The following is a 22,053-nucleotide window of genomic DNA, read 5'->3' as shown; positions in this document are numbered from 1 at the left end:
TAAAAGTCAACATGCAGATCAGAGCAGAGCTGAGAGAAATGCAGAGAAAGAGAGTAAGAGTCTTGACCAAATAGCCATGAAGACTGACCTATCTCTAAACTTTCCAGTTAAGTAAACAGAATAAACCCCCTTTGGTTTTTTTTTAAGTTTACTTATTTATTTTGAGAGAGAGTGTGTGTGCGTGGGTAAGTGGAGGAGGGGCAGAGAGAGAAAGAGAGAGAGAATCCAAGCAGGCTCTGTACCATCACCACAGAACCCGACGTGGGGTTCAAACTCATGAACTGTGATTCACGACCTGAGCCGAAACCAAGAGTTGGACACTTAACCCGAATGAGCCACCCAGGAGCCCCAAACTCTCCAACCCCTTCAGCTAGCTGGGCTTTCTGTTATTTGCAGCTGGAAGCATTCTGATAGACATGGTAAAAGCCAACGTTCTAGGTGATTTATTACTAAAATTCCACTGATTTAGACTGAATACAAGTTTTGAACTAGAAATTATTAGGGTATCTTTCAGAAATGGCGTAGGAAGCAAAACAAGGGTATGGCTGACACGGGAGATTTTCAGGGGTCGTAAGACTGTCATCTCCGGGAGCAGGAAAAGTGAGTGTTCCCACCATCGGAGGCCCTGTATCTGCCACAAACTGCGGAAAAGAGAGAAGATCCTGGAGCCACAGGGAGAACGGGACACTTGTAAATGAGGTTTGCCTCCGGAGATGGTCCACTGAGCGTCAAACCACCTCATCTTAACAGTCCTTCTGTTTTCGTGCAAGTCTAAAGTTTACTCTTGTGAAAACTCAAAGATTTCTGGTTAAAATAGTGACTTGAATACATGCATTTATTTCCACTTACTCCCAAAACTCCACTCAAACGACAATAAAGACATTTTCTTTAAGTATGAAACACTAAGGATAAAGACTAGAAGTGGTTATAGACCAAAGACATTAAGAAAATTTTGGAAGATGGAAGGAGAGGTGAGTGAGTAGCTTCTGCCGTAGCAGAACAGCGACAGTTGAACCCTGTGTAGTTAAGGGGAGGCAGCAGGAAGGCAGCACTCAGAAAGGCTCGGGAACAGGGGCAGCTGCGGGTGGGGCTAAAGGAGGAGGAACACGAAGTCTGCATGAGACAGGCGCTCCGTGCGGCCTCCAACTCTCCAACTGACTCTTGCTCAGGCAGGAGAAAGAGCAGTCTACTCTCTGGGGAAAAAGACGGAGCGTGCCAGACTCCGCACTGAGGCACTGCAGGCACAGGGTGTGAGGGTAAGATCGCAGGGAGAGCGAATGCAAGTTATATACTAAGACGTGAGTCTCCCTCCCCCCAGCTCTCTCCCCTACTCAACTGCCAGAAACAGGGGCACTCCCTCAGCAGGAGGCAGAAGGGTTCCTCTTTGCGAAGAAAAATCAGAAAAGACTACAGACATTAAGAGTCAGAGCTGTGTCATCGTCAGGGAAATACACATCAAAACCACCATGAGATAGCACCTCACACCTGTCAGAATGGCTAAAATCAGCAACTCAGGCAACAACAGATGTTGGTGAGGATGCGGAGAGAGAGGATCTCTTTTGCGCTGCTGGTGGGAATGCAAACTGGTGGAGCCACTCTGCAAAACAGTATGGAGGTTCCTCAAAAAATTAAAAAGAGAACTACCCTACGACCCAGCAATTGCACTACGAGATATTCACACAAATAACACAAAAATACAGATTCAAAGGGGCACATGCACCCCGATGTCTACAGTGGTGTTATCAACGACAGCCAAACCATGGAAAGAACCCAAACGTCCATCAACGGATGATGGATAAGGAAGATGCGGTATATACATACAATGGAATGCTACTTGGTGATGAAAAAGAATGAAACCTTGCCATTTGCAACTATGTGGACGGAACTAGAGTGTATTCTGCTAAGCGAAATCTGTCAGAGAAAGAGAAGTACCATATGACTTCATTCATATGTGGAATTCAAGAAATAGAACAGATGAATGTATGTAAAGGGAGGAAAAAGAGAGAGGGGGGAAAGAAACCATAAGAGACGCTTTACAAATAGAGAACAAACTGAGGGCTGATGGAGGGAGGTGGGTGGGGGATGGGCATTAAGGAGGGCACTTGTCGGGATGAACACTCAGTGTTATGTGTAAGTGATGAATCACTGAATTCGACTCCTGAAAACAGTATTACACTATATGTTAGCTAACTAGAATTTCAATAAAAACTTGAAGGAAAAAAAAGTCAGAGATGTGTCAATAAAATAAATCTGGTCTTCAACTAAACAGCCGTAGAGTGAAACCCGTGCACAGAGCTTCCGCTAAGACTGTTAATATTAGCTAAGCATTTGAGGAACCAGTGAAGAATTCTTCCACATGAAATAAAGAAACCAAATGAAATGGAAAAACAAATGAAAAAGAAGTAATCACTACCCAAAGAAATTGTTGGGTTGTTTTTTTTAACTGAAATCTGCATCTTCAGAGAGTTGAAAGTGTATCCATAAAACAGTAATGGGGCCTATTGAAAGGGATGTTTACTCAATAAGAAAAAGCTTTTAGAATTTTAAAATGGGAGCAGGAAATTAAATATATATATACAATAGTAAGACTGGAAGATAAAGCAGAGGGAATCTCCCAGACACCAGAAAGAGAGGAAGACAGAAAAAAGAAAATTAGAAGATCAAAATCCAGGAGATCCAATATCAGACTACAGAAATTCTAGAAAAGAGAAAGGGGAGAATAAATCATTAAAAAGACAGCACGGGAAAATTAAACTCCAAGAAAAACAAGTTATGGGGAAAAGTGAATATAATCACCATCACTTTGTGTCTCAGCTACAGATAATACGCAATTATAATAATGAAGTCACTGACCAACGAAAAATCGTGTACCTGTTACAGGGGAGCAATGTTGAGGGGAAGAGGGAAATAATTGAGAAGCAAGGTATAAAAGAGCAAATCTTCATTCACCTCATTAAAAAGTGAAAAGACAAGTAAAAAACATAAGAAATGGCATCATAAATAATATTGAGGGGCGCCTGGGAGCCTCAGGGGGTTAAGCATCCCACTCTTGATTTCAGCTCAGGTCATGATCTCTCGGTTTGTGGGTTTGAGCCCAGAGCCTGCTTGGGATTCTCTCTTCCTCTTTCTCTGCCCCTCCCCTACTTGTGCGCATACACACACGCCTGTGAACACTCTCTAGACAGACAGAGAAAGAGAAGAGATAAAACAAAAATACAGAGGTAAGTATCAGAAGAAACCGCTGAGAGAATTCAAACCAGCCGCCTCTGCAGCTGATACCAACCTAGTGGCGAAAAAGGGTAGGCGAGGACCCGCATCTATTTTATAGGCTTGACTTCATTGTTTGACCTTTTAACAGTAAACCTCTAAACCTTTGTGAGAAACCTTTTATAACATTAAGTAACACAAAATATCTCTCCATACATTTCCACAGTCTTTTATGTCTTAAATCGTCAGTTTTTCTCATATGGGGCCTCTTGCCCACGTCTTATTGTTTCATTCCAGATAAAGTATATTTCTGTTACGATTATGAACGTTACAAGTTTTGTTCTGTCACTAGTTGCTATTAGCTATTTTACATACATTTTTAATTGAAATAATCCTTGCTCTTAATATTCTTAAATCCACTAACAACAGAAACCATTTTTATGACCTTTGATTTAGCGTTGCGCCCCACCCACAACAGGTAGAAAGTAACTATTTAACAGTAGGTAACACTAACAGAGCACTTGCTATGTGTTACATACTAAACCAGGACATTTCTCATCTCCAGTTTTCACAAGTGTTTCTTCTACTGAAGTATACCTGGCATTAGTTTCAGGTGAACGACACACTGATGCGATACTTGTATATACTGCAAAATGATCACCACGACAAGTAAGCCCAGTCAATTTCCAATACCCCAGAGTGACAAAATTCTTTTTTTAAGAGGACTGACCCACTCTCCTAAGTACTTTCCAATACACAATGCAGGGATCATTAGCTATCATCACCATGCCCCACATTGCATCCCATGACTTACTAATAACCGGAAATTGGTATCTTTTGACCCCCTTCACCCATTTTGCCCACCCTCACCCCTGGCCTCAGACAACCACCGATGTGGTCCCTATATCCACGAGCTCAGGTTTTCATTGTTCGATTCCACATGTGAGATCGTATGGTATTTATCTTTTTCTGTCGGACTTATTCCACTTAGCATGATGCTCTCAGCATCTATTAGTGTTGTTGCAAATGGCAAGATTTCGTTTCCATGGCTGAGCAGTTTTTATACACACACGCACACAGAATCGTATTTTCTTTACTTCTCCATCGATGGACACTTAGGTTGCTTCTACATCTTGGCCACTATAAATAACGCTGCGACGACCATGGGGGTACAGACACCTTTTGGATTAGTGCTTTCATTTTCTTCAGATGAATACCCAGAAGTGGAATTGCTGGATTGTACAGTAGCTCTATTTTCAATTTTTTGAGGAACTTCCTTACTGTTTTCCACAGTGGCAGCACAAATTTACAGCCCCCCCAATAATACATTTAAAAAAAAGTAACACTTACGTGTAGAAACATGAAAAAACCTACAGTCCCACCAACAGTGCATGAGGGTTCCCTTTCCTCCACATCCTCACCAACTTACCGCTTGTCTTCTGGAGGACGGCCATGCTAACAGGTGTGAGGTGGTACCTCACTGTGGTTTTGATTTGCATCCCTGATGATGAGTGACGTTGAGCATCTTTTCAAGCACCTGTGGGCCATCTGGATGATGTCTTCTTTGGAAAAATGTCTTTTCAGCCCCTCTGCCCATTTTCCAATCACACTGCTTTTTGCCATTGGGTTGCAGAAGTTCTTTATATATTTGGATATTAGTCCCTTATCACATATATGATTTGCAAATATTTTCTGACATTCAGTAGGTACGCTACGACTCTTTAAGGTGGTGTTTTGTTTAGGCCACCAGGCGGAATGCAAGGACCTGTAACAAAGACATGTAGAAATGCAGGGGATTAAATAAGACAGGTTTCTTTCTCTCTCATGTAACGGTTCAAAAGCGAAGGAGTGAGCAGCTCTGCTCCAAGGAGCCTGGGGCAGACAGCCGGTTCCGTTGTCTTCCTCTGTCGTATCTGTCGCTGGATCCAAGACTGCTGCTTCAATTCTTGTCATTTCCCAGCCAAAGAGAAACAGGAAATGAGGGCATCCAGGGCAAATATGTCCTTAAGAGAACCCAAAAGTTGCCCAGAATTCTGCCTTTCAAATCCCAATGCCCCAAACCTAGTCACAGGGCCCTATCCAGGTGCCACTCGCAGGGGAAGGCAGCTAGAGCCGGGTGCCCGTGGGCTAGCTAACACTGGACTGAGAAGTCTATTCTCAAAGGGGAGAACAACGGCTACTAAGGTACACTTTGCAATCATGGTCACGGGTAGGGGTTATCATAGCTACGCTTTAAACGAGGGAATTGAGAGAGCTATCTGCCAAAGGCCCCAAGGCTAATAATTATTAAGCTAGGGTTCAACTGTATATTCTGTCTCTAGTTCCTAATTCTACTAAATCATGCTAAGTGACAAGAGGAATGAATATATACTTTAAAATTTCTTGCGAAATACAGCACAACTGGATTGGATCTAACCAAACAGTCTTGGGTGTCCGGAAGTAGTGGCTTCCCCACCCACAGCAGTGTGGACCTTCCCACCTCCGTGTGAGGAGATTAACTCATTACCTAATCCCCAGAGGCAGCTGTCATGCAAGACAATGCTGATTCTCCTCAGGGCTCACCATCACCACCTATAACTAGACTCCAGTCCCAACAGATCCCTGAGGGTGAGGTACAAAGTATGACTCAAGAGGAAGTGTGCTACATTTTAAAACAACTACTTGGGTTTTCTCATTTATACAAACAGAAATCCAGGGAACATGTATGAAAATGGAAATTTAAGCAACAGAGGGTTGGATCAGGCTGAATTTATTGATATGGGCTCACAAAGAAATTCTGCTTTTAATGTTGCAGCTCAGGGAGTCAGAAAGGCTCCAAGGGCTGGTTGACCTGAAAGGTGGATCAAAAGATAACCTGCTGTGAGCAGACGGAAAATGCCCAACCTCCCTTGGTTTAATGCAAAGGAAGGGATTCAAAGGCTTAAGGAGACAGGAATGTTAGAGTGGGAATGTCATTTAAGATAGCTCACGCAGTGCGGGTGGATCCAGAAGGCATAATTTTCACCAATACTTGGAGAAATCAATTCGTGAGGGAGGGCCCCAGCATCCTTGAAGAGCTCCATTAATTGCTCTCCTCCATTGGCCAGACCTTCCTTGCACTTGGAACCACAACCACCTCAACTGGAAAACCTAAATGCAATGGAAGCAATTGGATCCCAGAGAGGCAGCTGCCAGTGGTAGCTCTCACTCAGCAGCCAGAGACAAGGGGGGAGGGTGTGGTTGGTGTAATGACCACAACGGACAGCAGCCAGAACGGCCATCAGAACAGCAAGATCCACACAGACCTAGGGCACTGGCCACTTAACTATGGGGTGCTAGAAGTGAAACACATACAACTCGACCTGATCTGTTTAAGCCAAAAAGATCTAGGTCGAGTGAACAAAAGTCTAAGTCAAAACACGAAAACAGAGCCATGGTCGATCAAACAGAATGAAATCTTGCTATTTTCAACAACGTGGATGGAACTGGAGTATGTTGTGCTAAGTGAAGTCAGTCAGAAAGACAAATATCCTATGACTTCACTCACATGTGGAATTTAAGACACAAGACAGATGAACATAGGGGAAGGGAAGCAAAAATAAGATAATAACAGGGAGGGGGACAAACTGTAAGAGACTCTTAGATACAGAGAACAAACTGAGGGTTGCTGGTGGGGTGGGAAGGACTAAACGGGGGATGGGCATTAAGGAGGACACTTGGGATGAGCACTGGGTGTTGTATGTAAGTGATGAATCACTAAATTCTATTCCTGAAACCATCATTACACCATGTTAACTAACTTGGATTTAAATTAAAAAAAAAAACAAAAAAAAAAACAGTAAAGGAGTTTTTTCACCAAAAATAAAAATAGAAAGTAAAAATTACTGACAATCACTTAAAAAAAAAAAAGGAGGATTCTATTAGTAAAGGGAGAATGGAAAGTGGATGTTGGAGAATAAATAGCACCCTTTGACTCAGCACAGAAAAAATTTTTCCAACATATTAAATAAGAAAAGCAGGAAATAAAGCAGAATCAATTTTACATGTCTCTGTGTACCCATACACACAATTCTTTTTTCCCCTATATAAACAGTGGTTATCTTTGAAAAACTAACAAACAAACAGAGCCACAGTCCCCCAGTCGATTCCCGGACTGAAGCCAGTTTACAAATCCACGCCCTCCTGGGATAAACACCCTGGATACTGACTTGCCCTCTTTAAACACAATGCTTCTGCCAAAACTACCATCTGCGGACTTATAAAATACCTTATCCATTGTCATGGTATTCCACACAGCATTGCTTTTGATCAAGGAACCCACGCCATGGCAAAAGAAATGCCACCAATGGGCCCACGTTCTTGGAATTCACAGGTCTTCCCAAGTTCCATACCATCCTGAAGGCGCTAGCTTTCCGCTACAACAGTGGAATGGCGTTTTGAAGACTTGGTTACAGGGCCAGCTAGGTACTGGCAACACCGTGCAGGGTGCTGACAAGGGTCACCAGAAGACTGTCCACATTCTGAATCAGCATCCAATAATCGGGATCCCTTCCCTGATACCAGGATTCATGGGTGCGGGGGTCCAGGAATCCACAGGTAGAAATGGACACAATACCACTATTACCCCTACGGACTTACTAGCATACATTTTGTTTCCTGTTCTCATGACTTTATGCTCCGCTGACCTAGAGGCCCTAGTTCTAAAGGGAGAAATACCATGCACCCGTAGACACGGTTCTGTTGAACTGGGAATTAAGACTGCCACTTGGCCACTCTGGGTCCCTTTCCTTTGGGCAAGGAAGGGAGCTGTGGTGTTGGCTGGGGTGACTGATCCACACACTCTAGGAGAAAAGGGACTACTACCCACAGTGGAGGTAAAAGCATGTCTGGCATACAGGACATCCCCTAGGCTATCCCTTAGTAGTGCCGTAACTAAGATCAATGGAAAACTACAACGCAATCCAGGTGGCACTACGAACGTTCCAGATCCTTCAGGAATGAAGGTTTGGGCCACTCCATTAGGTAAAGAACCACAACGAGCTGAGCCGCTTGCTGAAGGGTACAGAGAATGGGCAATAGAAGAAGGGTATAAATATCAGCTATGACCACGTGACCAAGCACAGAAATAAGTCTGCAATGGTCATGAGTATTTCCTGACCTTGTTATAATTGTGTTTACATGTCTATGTACATACATTAAGCAAATGTCCATATGAAGCGAAATTCTTTGCCCACATGTATTAATATGCACAAATACAGCAACACCAAATATCTCTGAGGAGATGCGTACAAGTGCCAAGTTGACAAGGGGTGGACTTGTGATGGCTAATTTTATGTGTCAGGTTCAGGGGACTAAGAGATGTCCAGACAGCTGGTAAAACCTTATTTCTGGGCATGTCAGTGACGGCATTTCTGGAAGAGCATTTGAATTGGTAAACTGAGTAAAACAAGACTGTGGTCTTTTCTGTTTTCTTTTTGCCGATGTGGGTGGGCATTATCCAATCCTTTGAGAGCCTGAACAGAACAGAAAGGCAGAGGAAGGGTGAATTCACCCTGTGTTTGACCTAGGTCATCCATCTGTCTGCCTTCAGGCGCTGGCGCTCCCGGTCCCCAGGCCTCTGGACTCCTATGAGGACTTAACCATCAACATCCTCCCGGATCCCCAGGCCTTCAGACTTAGACTTGAGGACACTATCAACGGCCCTGGTTACGGTTTACAGACGGCAGCTTGTGGGACTTGTCAACCTGTATAACCGCGTGAGGCAATCCCTGTAATAAACATCTATCCACATCTATCTAGGTATGGAAGGCACTCTCAGTATCTAATTCCGAATCCCTCATTTTACACTAATAATAACAAAAACTCAGAAATCACAAGTGTGGCTTTTAAGGTCCTCCAGCCAGTTAGTGAAAACAAGGGCAAGTAGAGGTCGTACACTGGGTTCCATCCCTGGGCTCTTTCCACTATGCTGTTCCATCTTCCAGAGAAGGCAAGCTTTGTCTTGTTGTAATTAGTCATCCCCATGTGTTAAATGGTTTAAGAAATTTTTCCTTCCACATGAGAACAAAGTTCTGGTCCCAAGTGGATCTGAAAGTCTGCTCAGACATTACCACTTCAGTACATTTACTGAAAATGAAACAGATTTTTGAAGTACAGAACAGGTTTTTAAATGTTTGCAAGGCAACAACTTATTCCCACCGTCCATTTCATTGAGCGCAGTAGTGGTGATCAGAGCTGGAAAGCTCCCTTCAGTTGTATCACCAATGATGGAGGGAGGAGACGATGACTCCAGTACAGGGAGACTACACCACGACCGGTGTATCTCATGGTCCTGATGACTCCAACTTGGTTTGAGAAGATTATTCATTACCTTGGTCAAGGATCCAAATATAACCCAAGTAAAATTAAAGAATAAGTGACCCTTTCAAATCTGAAATCACCTTTTGTTCAGTGAAGCTGCTTCTGACAACGGGTGTACAACCCAGCAGAATGCAGTGTCTGCACTCTCAGAAATCTATCTATGAAAGAGCATGACAGATATTTAGTCTAAAAACAAACACTGAAACCCACAAGATTGGAATGTGGAATGCTCATATCAAAGGAACTTATTCTCAATGACACACAAATAGTTACACATGAACACTTTTACCTAGATAAAAATTAATACCCACCATTAACTGGTTCCTGTTAATGCTGCCACTGTACCCAGTACTTTTTTTTATTTTTTTTAATGTTTATTAATTTTTGAGAGACAGAGACAGAGCATGAGTGGAGGAGGGACAGAGAGAGAGAGAGAGAGAGAGACAGGGAAGCAGGGAAGCAGCCTCCGAGCTGTTAGCACAGAGCTCGACGCGGGGCTCAAACCCATGGACGATGAGATCATAACCTGAGCTGATGTTGGACGACGCTCAACCGACTGAGCCACCCAGGCGCCCCAGTACCCAGTACTTTTAACATATGATTTTTCATCTCAACAACCCCGCAACATTTTATTTTTGCCGCTGGTAAAAATACAGTGAACATTCACCAGAAGTTGAGTAACTCGGGGGCACCTGGGTGGCTCAGTCAGGGAGCGTCTGACTCTTGATTTCAGCTTGGGTCATGAGCTCACACTTTATGAGTTCGAACCCTGCATCAGGCTTTGCGTTGACAGCACAGAGCCTGCTTGGGATTCTCTCTCTCCATCTCTCTGTCCCTCCCCTGCTTATGCTCTCTCTCCCAAAATGAATAAAAAAAAAAAAAGGAGGGGGGGGAGGGGGAGGAATTGAGTAACTTGCCCAGTATCAGTAACTCATATGTAATCTTACCAAGAGAAGAGTCAAATACTTTCAGAAAAACGAACCTGAAGGATATATTTTGCTTATTAAAGAGAAGGATATGGGCATTATCTTCAACCATAAAGTCCTAACTACCATCTCTGCGTATATGAATGTGGACTTATGTACGCGACACAAACAGCGTAGCATCTGGAAAGCAGGCGGCCCGCAGGACACGTTAGGGGTACGCTACCTGGCTCTGACAAGACGTCTCAACGGAGAGGCCCATGCACGCCATCACGTCTACGTTATCTTTCCTCGGACCCAGACCAAACTCTTTTCTGAATTCGCCATTCAACCGCCAAGTCTGCATTCCTGTTTGCCCAACTGCTACCCCCACATGCCTCGTTTCCGCATCTACGTCCTCCAGATTCCCATCTATTACCTCATTCCTTTTCATTGGAGGCAGATAGAGAACTCAGAGAGCCCAGAGCGAGCCTCCGGCCTCTTCCTGCAGCGATGAGCCCCCGAGAGTTAGCCTATCCATCCCGCTACAGGGTCGGGTGCCATGCTTTGTTCACAGTCTTTTCTCAGATGGAGAAGAAATACCCCAACTTCTGAGGACAAGGGTTGAACAGCAAGAAAATGACTACAAGTTCTTAAACTCCGCAATGAACAAAAGGAGATAAGCGCGCGTAACAAAAGGTCCCGCTCAGGACCGGCGTTAAGGGTACCGCGGCACACCGCCGCCCGCCCGCCTCCGAGCCTCGCGCCTGCCACACACAGCTCTGTGGCTCCCTCGGCCTCGCCTTCGGGCCTCGCCGCGACAGCCACCGGCAGGAGGAATCCCTTCACTAAAGAGAAAGATTGAGAACTACTTGCTCACAGAGCCACAAATCAGAGGACAGGCCAAGAGTCAGGCCCACGTCGTCCGGCTCCACTTCCACCGCACCCACGGTCACGGAGGAAACATGAATCTGGATGCCGTCAGGTGGATTCAGAGCCCACCTGGGGCATGTGAAGTGAATTCCATGCTTCATACCGTAGTGTGGGTCGTGGCAGAGCCGTGTCCACCCGAGGAAAGCAGGGAGCAGCGAAAGGGGCATCAGCTCTCCAGAACAAGGCCCGGCAAGGCCCCGGCCTGAGCCCGTCCTCCAACCCCTCCTCGGGCCAATCCTCCCCCTCCCCCCGGGCCCTGCTCACAGTTTGCAAATGTAGAAAAATGGTCCCACAGCCTAGTGGGGGGGACGCCCCACTATTAAATACTGTTAACCCAGGACTAGAGTCCGTGAAATGTCCCTCAACAAAAAGGTAGACAGTCCAGAAGGACTTACTTAATATTCATCCTTTTGGGGTCGCCTGGGTGGCTCCCTCAGTTCAACACCCGATTCTTGGTTTCAGCTCAGCTCATGATCTCATGATCTCATGATCTCATGGGATTGAGCCCCGTGTCGGGCTCCACGCTGACAGTGTGGGGCCTGCTTAGGACTCCCTCTCTCTCCTCTCTCTCTGCCCCTCCCCCCTTCAAAATAAATAAATGTTAAAAAGAAATCTGTTTTCAGACTTTTCTTTCTTCCTCAAAAGTATAGTCAAAGTGAGCCTCCAGACAGAATGCAAACTGGGGTAGCCACTCTGGAAAACAGTATGGAGGTTCCACAAAAAATTAAAAATAGAACTACCCTATGACCCAGCAACTGCACTACTAGGTATTTATCCAAGGGATACAGGGACACATGCACCCCAATGTTTATAGCAGCACTATCAACAACAGCCAAAGTATGGAAAGAGCCCAAATGTCCATCAACAGATGAATGGATAAAGAAAATATGGTACATACATACAATGGAGTATTACTCGGCAATCAAAAAGAACGAAATCTTGCCATTTGCAACTACGTGGATGGAACTGGAGGGTATTATGCTAAGTGAAATTAGTCAGAGAAAGACAAAAATAATATGACTTCACTCACATGAGGACTTTACGAGACAAAACAGGTGAACATAAGGGAAGGGAAACAAAAATAATATAAAAACAGGTACAGGGACAAAACAGAAGAGGCTCATAAATATGGAGAACAAACTGAGGCTTGCTGGAGGGGTTGTGGGAGGGGGGAGGGGCACTAAGGAATCTACTCCTGAAATCATTGTTGCACCATATGCTAACTAACTTGGATGTAAAATAAACAATAAATAAATTAAAAAAGGGGGGGGGGCACCTGCGTGGCTCAGCTGGCTGAGCATCTGACTTCGGCTCAGGTCATGATCTCATGGCTCGTGAGTTCGAGCCCCATGTCGGGCTCTGTGTTGACAGCTCAGAGCCTGGAGTCTGCTTCGGATTCTGTGTCCCTCTCTTTCTCTGTCCCTCCCTCGCTCATGCTCTGTCTCTCTCTCTCAAGAATAAATAAAACATTTTAAAAGATAAAAAAAAAAAAGCCTCCAGAAAGGGGAGTATTCAAAAGTTTTTTTGGAAGTCATCTGGTGGTTCTTATAGGGGAGAAAATCCATTTCCCTTCTACCTTTCTAAGTTCTCAGACGGGTCTCTATAAGAAAAGACAAATTCACGAAAGAAAGCATGCAAATTTACTTCATACAAACTTTATGTGATACAGGAAGCTTCATAAGGAAACGAAGACCAAAGAAATAGTTATACTAAATTTTTATACTAAGTTTGATCAAAAGTAAAGAGAAAATGAAAAAAAATGTAATAGGACAAAAAAGAATGTGAGCTGAGAGGGGTAAATGGGGAAACAGTCTTCTCGGTGTCCCTCCTCTTTGGAGAGAAGGGTACTCCTTTCCTCCGGCACAGGGAGGGCACCTCCCATTTGAGGGTCTAGACCCACTTCAGGGAAGGTCAAAAAGTCCTCCCTGCACGTGCCATTTCTCGAATTCCTTCAGTTTATAAAATTCAACGTGCCAAGGGGCCATGTTCTGGGGTAGCATGTCCTGAACCCTGTCATTCTCCCGTGTGAAACTTTCCCAGCAGGTTTCACAGTCCACACACCGAGCTGGTTGACTGTCCTCTAACCTAGTGACCCAGTGAACAGCGTCTCGTTTCAGGAGGTGGTAGTGCAGGTGTGAGCAGGTACCCACCCCCCCCCCCCAATTAGGTCTCTGTATGGTGTAAACAATCAGGCATTTAAGAAGGGATGTTTCCCGGGGCGCCTGGGTGGCTCAGTCGGTTAAGCGGCCGACTTCGGCTCAGGTCATGATCTCGCGGTCCGTGAGTTCGAGCCCCGCCTCGGGCTCTGTGCTGACAGCTCAGAGCCCGGAGCCTGTTTCCGATTCTGTGTCTCCCTCTCTCTGACCCTCCCCTGTTCATGCTCTGTCTCTCCCTGTCTCAAAAATAAATAAAACGTTAAAAAATAAAATAAAATTAAAAAAAAAAGAAGGGACGTTTCCCTAGAAGCAGGAGGAAAACAAAGATGGTTAGAACAAACTATAAACTCAGTTTTTGAGTCCAGAAGGCAGTCAGGTAAGATTCTACCTGCCCGGCTCAAAGCATCTTTCAGACGGTGGAGTGAGGACAGGGGCGACATTGCAACAGATTCTCCGGCTTTGCAGTTCGAACGTCTGTGTGAGGCCATCAGGTGACCCCATGAACTTCCCGAGTGGCCCACACAGCTACAGGCAGGAAGGGAGCTCACACATGACCTGCTGGGTCACATCAGGTCAGCTAGCCTCAGCTTGCAGGGTTCAAGAAAAGGACAGTTTTAGATCTGAATGGTCCCAAAGCGAAAGGGTAGGGAAAAAATTAGAAATGTTAATTTGGAGTCTTATAGCCAGGTACTGAGAAAACCAGAAGAACTCAGGATCCAGCCCACTCTATAGATAGATACTTTAAGAAAGTTTACAATTTCCTAATGAAAACCTTCAACTCAATCGACTACAGTTAGCTCCTGAAATACTATTTTTCTCTCTTTAGTCACTCCCATTTCTATCAAAGATAAGAAAGTATTTGTTTGCAAAATAAGCCTAGCCTCAATAAGTGGCCTGATTATTTACACAAGTGCAGCTACAATATTTGTGTTCTGTGGTCAAAGTGACTGAAATTTTTAAGTTTGCTTTGCTGCAACTTTTAAGGACTCTCAGCTTCCAAAGTTTCTCATGGCTGGGAAGCCAAGCCAGGAAACTGCCACTATATTTTGCCTACAGATTTGGCTGAATTCCTCTCTTCCTAAGGGTCCCAAAATATTTTAAGGTTCCTGGGCCTCCCAGGAAGCGACCATTCCTTACTCACTTATAAGGCTGGGAAACCTGCAAGCCAGATACCAGGCCAGTCTTTCCCCCAAGAGAGTTTCATTACCACCGCTCCATAAAGACCATCTTAGTTCCTTAAAACCGTCTGGTCATATCTAATTGTATACATCATTCTCAAATATGACAGTCGAGTCAACATCGGTAATATAACCAAAGCTTTCAATGACATCCTATTACAAGGAAAAGAGATTCTTGTAGGACCTATGGAAATAACGATATTGCCATGAAAGTAAAAAGGCAGTAAGAGTCTCGGGGTTCTGGAAGGACCAGGGAGGGAGAAAAAGTCATTGTTTCATCTCCGTTCACAAAAGTATACTTTACCAAACTGCTGTAAGTAACAGACAGTTTAAGAGAAAAACCAAATATTAAAGAATGAGCAACGTTTCAAACAAAAAGTTGTCAAAAAAATTATAACTCTCCTCAGCAGTTCAGTCTCATGTAATTAATGCTTTTTCTGGTTGATCTTTGATCAGCAGTTTTAGGAACCCGCAAACTTCATCAGTTTGGAAAATTACTCAGACCACTGGCATGGTCTCAAAGTCATTCATGGGAGGGCATCACTGGGCACTGTGGCCTGTAGCTGATTGTAAACACTTTCAGACAAGGATCAGGAGTTAAACACCACCACCACCAGTCTGTACACGACACAAGACCGTAAAATGGCCCTGGTTAAAGGTCTGATGAGGTCATTCCGACGTAACTGACAAGGCACTGTACTTCAGTGACATAATAACCAGAAGTATGACTGATAACCTGATGCGGAACACCTCATAAACATCAAAAGTACTCATGAATTTCCATGAACTTCGTACAATTCGGAAATATTTATATTAATAGCACATATCCATACATTATAACCTAAAGAAAGCGTATCGTCACTTGATTTGACAATACTTGCAACACAGTTTAATACAGCAAATAAGCCCAATTAGTTTAACATCTCTCTCTTTTACAAAGTGAGAAACAAATCCTTTGAGATTTCCCAGGGACTTTCTTTAAAAGCTCAAGTCAGTTTAAGTCACCAAGACTTTATTTAGAATTGGATTTTGGAAAACTGGTCAAAACCGTCAACAGATTTGAATGCTTGATCAAATAGCACCATAGATCATTCTAATACTTAATTATCTATTTAACCAAAATGACAAAAAGTTCCCAAAGGCAGATACAGAAGGTAACACAGTTGTGAAAAAACCCTTAGCTGTTTTAATATTGAGAAGATTTGGTTTTCTTAAGTAACCAAAGACCTGATAAGCACAACATGAAGCCCAGGAAATCATTCTGATAACAAAATTTTGGTTCCCCAGGAAAATTACTTAAAACATAAAGAGAAAATCTTTTTACAATTTCTTAATGAAAGCACACCAATAAGCCAAGAAAATTCATCATTCTAGTCTTACATCAGTATACTTCTGATATTAAGGTTCATCTTTTCTTTTACTTTACAAATAAAGCTATTCAATCTTGGCAGCTTGACAACACAATAAAATGCCTTTTCCTCAACACTTCTACAAACTTTTAAAAAATGCATCTACCTAGTTTTCATTTTTCATCTACCTACTCTTTTCATTTTTCTATTCTAGAACAGCCAGCCATATCCTATATTAGGACAAATTACTTTCTCTCCTAACAAAAATATATCCTTTACACCTTATATACTTTTTCTTATCATAAACACATTTTCCTTGCATAGTTTGCATACTTTTCTTCGTCTTTATTATTTCTAGTAGTTTCATTTACACAATCTATAAGAATGTTTAACCCTCAGTAACCCTAATTTTCAGTGAAAACTAGGAAGCAGGCAATTATAAGCTGTCTGCCACATGCTAACATCCTGTAGTAAACTAGCAAATCGATGAATTCATTACTTCAGTTTCTAGAGGCATACGCTTCCTCTGAGTACAACTTTTGGATGTGACAAAGGACATGTTTGCTAAATAGACGGACATAAATATCTCGTCTCTCTATAAAATTTAAGAAGCAAAAAGCACATACATTTATGTTCTGCAGTTAGTATTCCAGTGCTTTATCTTATTTGGAAATGGTCTAGATATTCAGTGAATATCCATCATTTAACTTAGTATAGCTTTAATGTTTCAAGTTATCAAAAAATTTTTGGAAACTCTTTTTAAGTGGACAGGGGAGCCTGGGTGGCTCAGTCGGTTAAGCATCTGACTTTTGCTCAGGTCATGATCTCCCGGCCCCTGAGTTCAAGCTCCGCGTCAGGCTCTGTGCTGACAGCTCAGAGCCTGGAGCCTGCTTCGGATTCTGTGTCTTCCTCTCTCTCTGCCCCTTCCCCACTTGTGCTCTGCCTCTCTCTCTCTCAAAAATAAACATTAAAAAAAATTTTTTTAAAAAGTACACATATTATACAACAAGATTGTTTTTAAAAAGCTCATAAACTTTTACCCCTCTTACATTAATTCACTTGTTCTTAACAAGTATGCCTGAATTAATCATGAAAATTTTGTGAGATATTAAATAAAACTATCCATCATTTTAAATGATTTTTCTTGTGGACAAATCAGGCAGGCATGAAAAATACTTGATGTCTCCCGTCTTTCTTTCTTTCTTTTTTTTTTTATTTTATTTTACTGTTGTCCTTGACATATATCAATTTATTTTGATTGTACCTTTTGTTCTTAGGTTGGATTTATATTTTCATAATCTTATGCATTTAGTAGAGATAACATAAGCTCATGTGACCAGTAAACCCAGGTAGGAAAAAACTGTATGGCTGCATTATATTTAAGGCTGACAACCTTAAAGATTCATCTGTTTTGATTTTATTAACAATCTTAAAGCTAGCTTTATTTACCAGAGGTTAACCCAGATCATGTGAACTTTAAAATAAAAGGCTTGGGTCCGTTTCTATATTCCTTAGAGTTGTAGCAGAGCTGTAGCAATACTTGAATTTATGTAGGTGCTCATTTATCTCCAAGCCAACTTGAAAGACCTCCTTTAAGGGATTGTATAAATGAACCTGGTAATACTTTCCCAAGATAGAAAAATATCACATACACATAACCTACAGATGCATACGAACACAAAGATTTCACAGCTTCCACTCTAGAATTTTAGCGGTGGGGTACCTGGGTGGCTCAGTCAGGTAAGCATCTGACTCTTGATTTCGGCTCAGGTCATGATCCCAGGGTCATGGGATAGAGCCCTCCATCGGCTCAGCCTGGGGCCTGCTTAAGATTCTCTCTCTCTCCCGGGGCGCCTGGGTGGCTCAGTTAGCTGAACGTCCGACTTCAGCTCAGGTCATGATCTCACGGTTCATGAGTTTGAGCCCTGCGTCGGGCTCTGTGCTGACAGCTCAGAGCCTGGAGCCTGTTTCTGATTCTGTGTCTCCCTCTCTCTCTGCCCCTCCCCTGCTCATGCTCTGTCTCTCTCTGTCTCAAAAATAAATTTAAAAAAAATTTCTTTAATTAAAAAAAAAAAAAAAAAAGATTCTCTCTCTCTCTCTCCCTCTGCCCCTCTCCCCTGCTCACACACACTCTCTCTAAAATTTAAAAAAATAAAATTTTAGCGATGTGTCCGTAAAACATAATAAAACAAACTCACTGGTTTTTATCCATTTTATATTTTTATCTGAATTGTGTTTGTGACAAAGAGGGTAAATTGGGGGTTACCTCCTCACGATGAGGGCTAATGCTTTGACTAATATTTTTGGAGAAGGCTTAGAGGAGTTTTGTTTGCCCTGACTCGTAATCTTATGAGGGCTGTAAGCTGCATTTTACACAAGTGACTGAAGAGACGTTTAGCGCAGTCTCCACTGCGCATCTGAGCAGATAAAATATTACATCAGTTTCCAACTGGCCTTTTTTCTTCTCAGCCTGATAATGCTAGGAAGTCTGAAGTTCAAGCGTCTGTGGAGCTGGAGTGGAAAGAGGTCTGGCAGCATGGACAGAAGGATGGGTGAGATAGGGGCTGGGGGGGGAGGGGGTTACCTGTTGAGGGACCCAGGGGACTGAATGGAGGATCAAGGGAGCAAGAGGAAGACAGAGGAGGAGAAGCCACAGGCAGACAGATGTCTCAGAGGAGCAGTTTGCCATTCTAAGTGTCCTAAAGAAGCCAATGACATTCCAAATTATCCTCGGCAAAACCGCGCCGACGCAAAGGGACATAGAGGGAGCTGGTGACACACAGTGGGCAGGAGCTGGAGAAGGGTTAGAAGCTCCCACGGGAGGAGCAGGATCAGAGAGAAGGGCCGACTTAAAAAGAAAAAAAAAATCAGCTTCCAAGGAGGGCAACTTCTGACCATGTATTTTTTTTAAAGATCTCCTTTAAAATATCTTACCAGGTTTCAGACAGGACAGACAATAAATACCCCTGACAGTCATGAACTGCCCCCACCCCGACTTTTTTTTTTTTTTTTAAATTTTTTTTTTCAACGTTTTTTATTTATTTTTGGGACAGAGAGAGACAGAGCATGAACGGGGGAGGGGCAGAGAGAGAGGGAGACACAGAATCGGAAACAGGCTCCAGGCTCCGAGCCATCAGCCCAGAGCCTGACGCGGGGCTCGAACTCACGGACCGCGAGATCGTGACCTGGCTGAAGTCGGACGCTTAACCGACTGCGCCACCCAGGCGCCCCCCGACTTTTTTTTTTTAAACCAAAGCTGCACCTGTTTCAAGTGATTCCAAACTGATAATAAGCCTTTTATGACTTAAAACCAATGAGCCTTTTACGGCTCAGACATGGACACAACCAGCTTCCCAACGAGGGTGCAGAGGAATCCTCCCACCATCCAGAGCCAGAAACAGCCAAGAAGAGACTCTGACAACACGTCTGACAGGTGGCACCAGTTTGGGGGGCGGGGGGGCGGGATTAGCCACAAATGGGGTGCAACTCACAGTTGTGTCCAGCCACGCTCCTGGGGACCCCAGCCTGACAACTGAGCCCTACACACACAAGTGTATAACCTGCACGCCCCGTGGTGGAAAGCCACGCCAAGCTTTCAGGGCGAGAGATGAGACACACAGGAGGACCAGGACAGCAAGAGTGTGGGGGAGTCCCTGGAGGGAAAAGGTCAACAAATGGCTGCCCAAAATCAAATCCACAAGAGTCACAATTCAAACATCTAGTTTCTACAACCGTTTCCCCCCCTGCTAGTCTGAATTTGGAACAGAAGGGACAAAGATAAGCGCTTACCGTTTTCTCTCTGGCGTAGACCAGGCACTACATGAAGATGTGAGACAGCTGGCCGCGGCAAGAATTCCAGCCTTTCATGGACTTTGGCCAGTTCTCCCAAGATCCCGTCTGCAGACTCTGGAGTGAGCAGGGTCCCAGCCAGCTCCTCATGGTCACCAGAAACTGCAAGGGAGGAAAAATATCTTTTCTCTCTACTCTTCTAAATTTTTGGCTGGGTCTCTGTGACAAAAGACAGATTAACAAAGAAAGGCATATTATTTGTTTTAAACATAAGTTTTATGTGACAGAGGAGCCTTTGTAAGGAAATTAAGACCAAAGAAATGGTTAAACCTAACTTTTCATACTGGGTATGACGAAAACAATCATGGAAAAACACGATAAGATAAAGGAAGATAAAAGCTAGGAATAGTAAACTGGGGAATCTTAGCAAAGACTGTTCATTCAATTCCCCTTGGCATCCCTCACCCTCAGACAGAAGGGTGCTCCTCTCCTCTGGGCACAGGGAGGGCACCCCTCGTGTGAGGGTCTATGACCCGTTTCGGGGGAAGGTCAGAAAGTCCTGCCTGCACCTGCCATTCCTCAAATTCCTTCAGCTTAAAATATCCAACATGCCAAGGTGCCATACTTTGGGGAAGCGCGTCCTAAACCCCATCATTCTCCTTCAAACCAGTCATTTCCAGGGTGCGTGGCTGGCTCACAAGTTATTTCCTATGATTCTCAATGAAAGAGTTTTGCTAGTTAGTAAGAATGGGTATGCAAGTCCTCCCCCACCCCCAGGTTCGGTGCAAAACACTCCAGACAAGCACAATGACAAGGCAGACTTCTAGTTCTGGCAGTATAAACCTGATGGCTGGAGAGCGCCCAGAGATGCTGTCTTACAGATTTCAAAATTCTTTTTAAAACGTAGGGCAGAGCTAGCTATAAAGCAAGAGAAATGTTCCAAGGCGGAAATGGTTAAGAAAGCACAAACCTAGGGGCGCCTGGGTGGCGCAGTCGGTTAAGCGTCCGACTTCAGCCAGGTCAGGATCTCGCGGTCCGTGAGTTCGAGCCCCACGTCAGGCTCTGGGCCGATGGCTCGGAGCCTGGAGCCTGTTTCCGATTCTGTGTCTCCCTCTCTCTCTGCCCCTCCCCCGGTCATGCTCTGTCTCTCTCTGTCCCAAAAATAAATAAAAAACGTTGGGAAAAAAAAAAAAAGAAAGCACAAACCTAGAGGTGAGTTAGTTCTGAAACCAGCATGTCCTATGCGCATCCGCACAGAACTTGAAGAGGGGAGAGGAGAAGCTAGAGGAAAAGGTCACAGGAGGCAAACCGGTGGGTGTATGCCAGGTGCAGAGCAGAAACCCTCCCACATAAAGCCCTAAAGGGGAGATGCGTTAAAAAACAATTCATCTTACTGTTGATACACACGAAGGAGTGGTCAGAAGGAAAAAAAAAGAAAAAAAAGAAAAAAAAGATAAATGCATATGGGTAAATCTAAACACTACGTCATTTTCTGGGGTTAAAAGATCAAGTCCCAGAACTGTAATGCCAATAAAAAAGCAGTGTGTATCAGAAAGAGGCTGATCCTACTGTCCTTAACTTCCTTAGGATAACCAGTAAAAGAAAAGAAACGGAAAGAAAACCTTCCAGCGGAGGTCAAAGCGTGAAAGTGGAACGAAGAGAGAAGACAGCACAGGACAGGACAGAGCATCCAGGCCTCGGAGTCAGAGCCCCAGGTGGGGGGCCCAGGGTGGAACCCTAGCTCTGCACCTGGCAGTTCTCTCCACAAACACAAGCCATCCGCTTCTCAAATTCCAGTTTCTTCATCTTTAAAAAGAGATAATAATACAAAGCTTCTAGCCCAGGATCTGAGTTAACACTGGAGTACCTGACACCCGGCCCCAAGCCGGTTCCCTTCCTGCTTTTCATGACCCTCGAGTGTGTTCACCACCAAGCAGGTCACTGTTGCAGGCGGCTAGATCAGATCATTTTTATCACGAATACCACAGCTGGTACAGTCAACTATATTCCTTCCTTATTCAGCTAAAAAGATTCCAAATAAAACTATAGCATATACAGTAGCTCAAGCTGTTTACTGTTCCAAAAGTGTGCTTACATGTATAGGTTTTCGCAAGAAAGGTGAAGTTCAAGCAGAAGCAAATGCCCCTTTCGTAGCAAAATGCAAGGCTAACACTTCGTATATGATAAAGAAAACCCAGTA

The 22,053-nt window shown here is 43.9% G+C and overlaps 1 protein-coding gene across 6 annotated transcripts in view; it reads right to left on the bottom strand.

The window, feature by feature from the left end:
- Window positions 1-22,053, bottom strand: part of DISP1 (dispatched RND transporter family member 1) — a 192,051-nt gene that overhangs the window by 148,025 nt on the left and 21,973 nt on the right. For 5 of the 6 annotated variants that reach the window (XM_058701241.1, XM_058701240.1, XM_058701245.1 and 2 more), the window contains one exon: window positions 19,854-20,015. The exons of the other annotated variant lie outside the window; for it this stretch is intronic. In XM_058701241.1, the coding sequence (XP_058557224.1) occupies window positions 19,854-20,015 (162 nt within the window). The remainder of the gene's footprint in view (window positions 1-19,853; window positions 20,016-22,053) is intronic. 6 annotated transcript variants of the gene reach the window in all.

The sequence above is a fragment of the Neofelis nebulosa genome, chromosome 15 (assembly GCF_028018385.1).
Source record: "Neofelis nebulosa isolate mNeoNeb1 chromosome 15, mNeoNeb1.pri, whole genome shotgun sequence".
Classification (NCBI taxonomy): Eukaryota; Metazoa; Chordata; class Mammalia; order Carnivora; family Felidae; genus Neofelis; species Neofelis nebulosa.
Note: the sequence above shows the minus strand (reverse complement) of the source record. Positions and strands in the feature narration are given on the sequence as shown.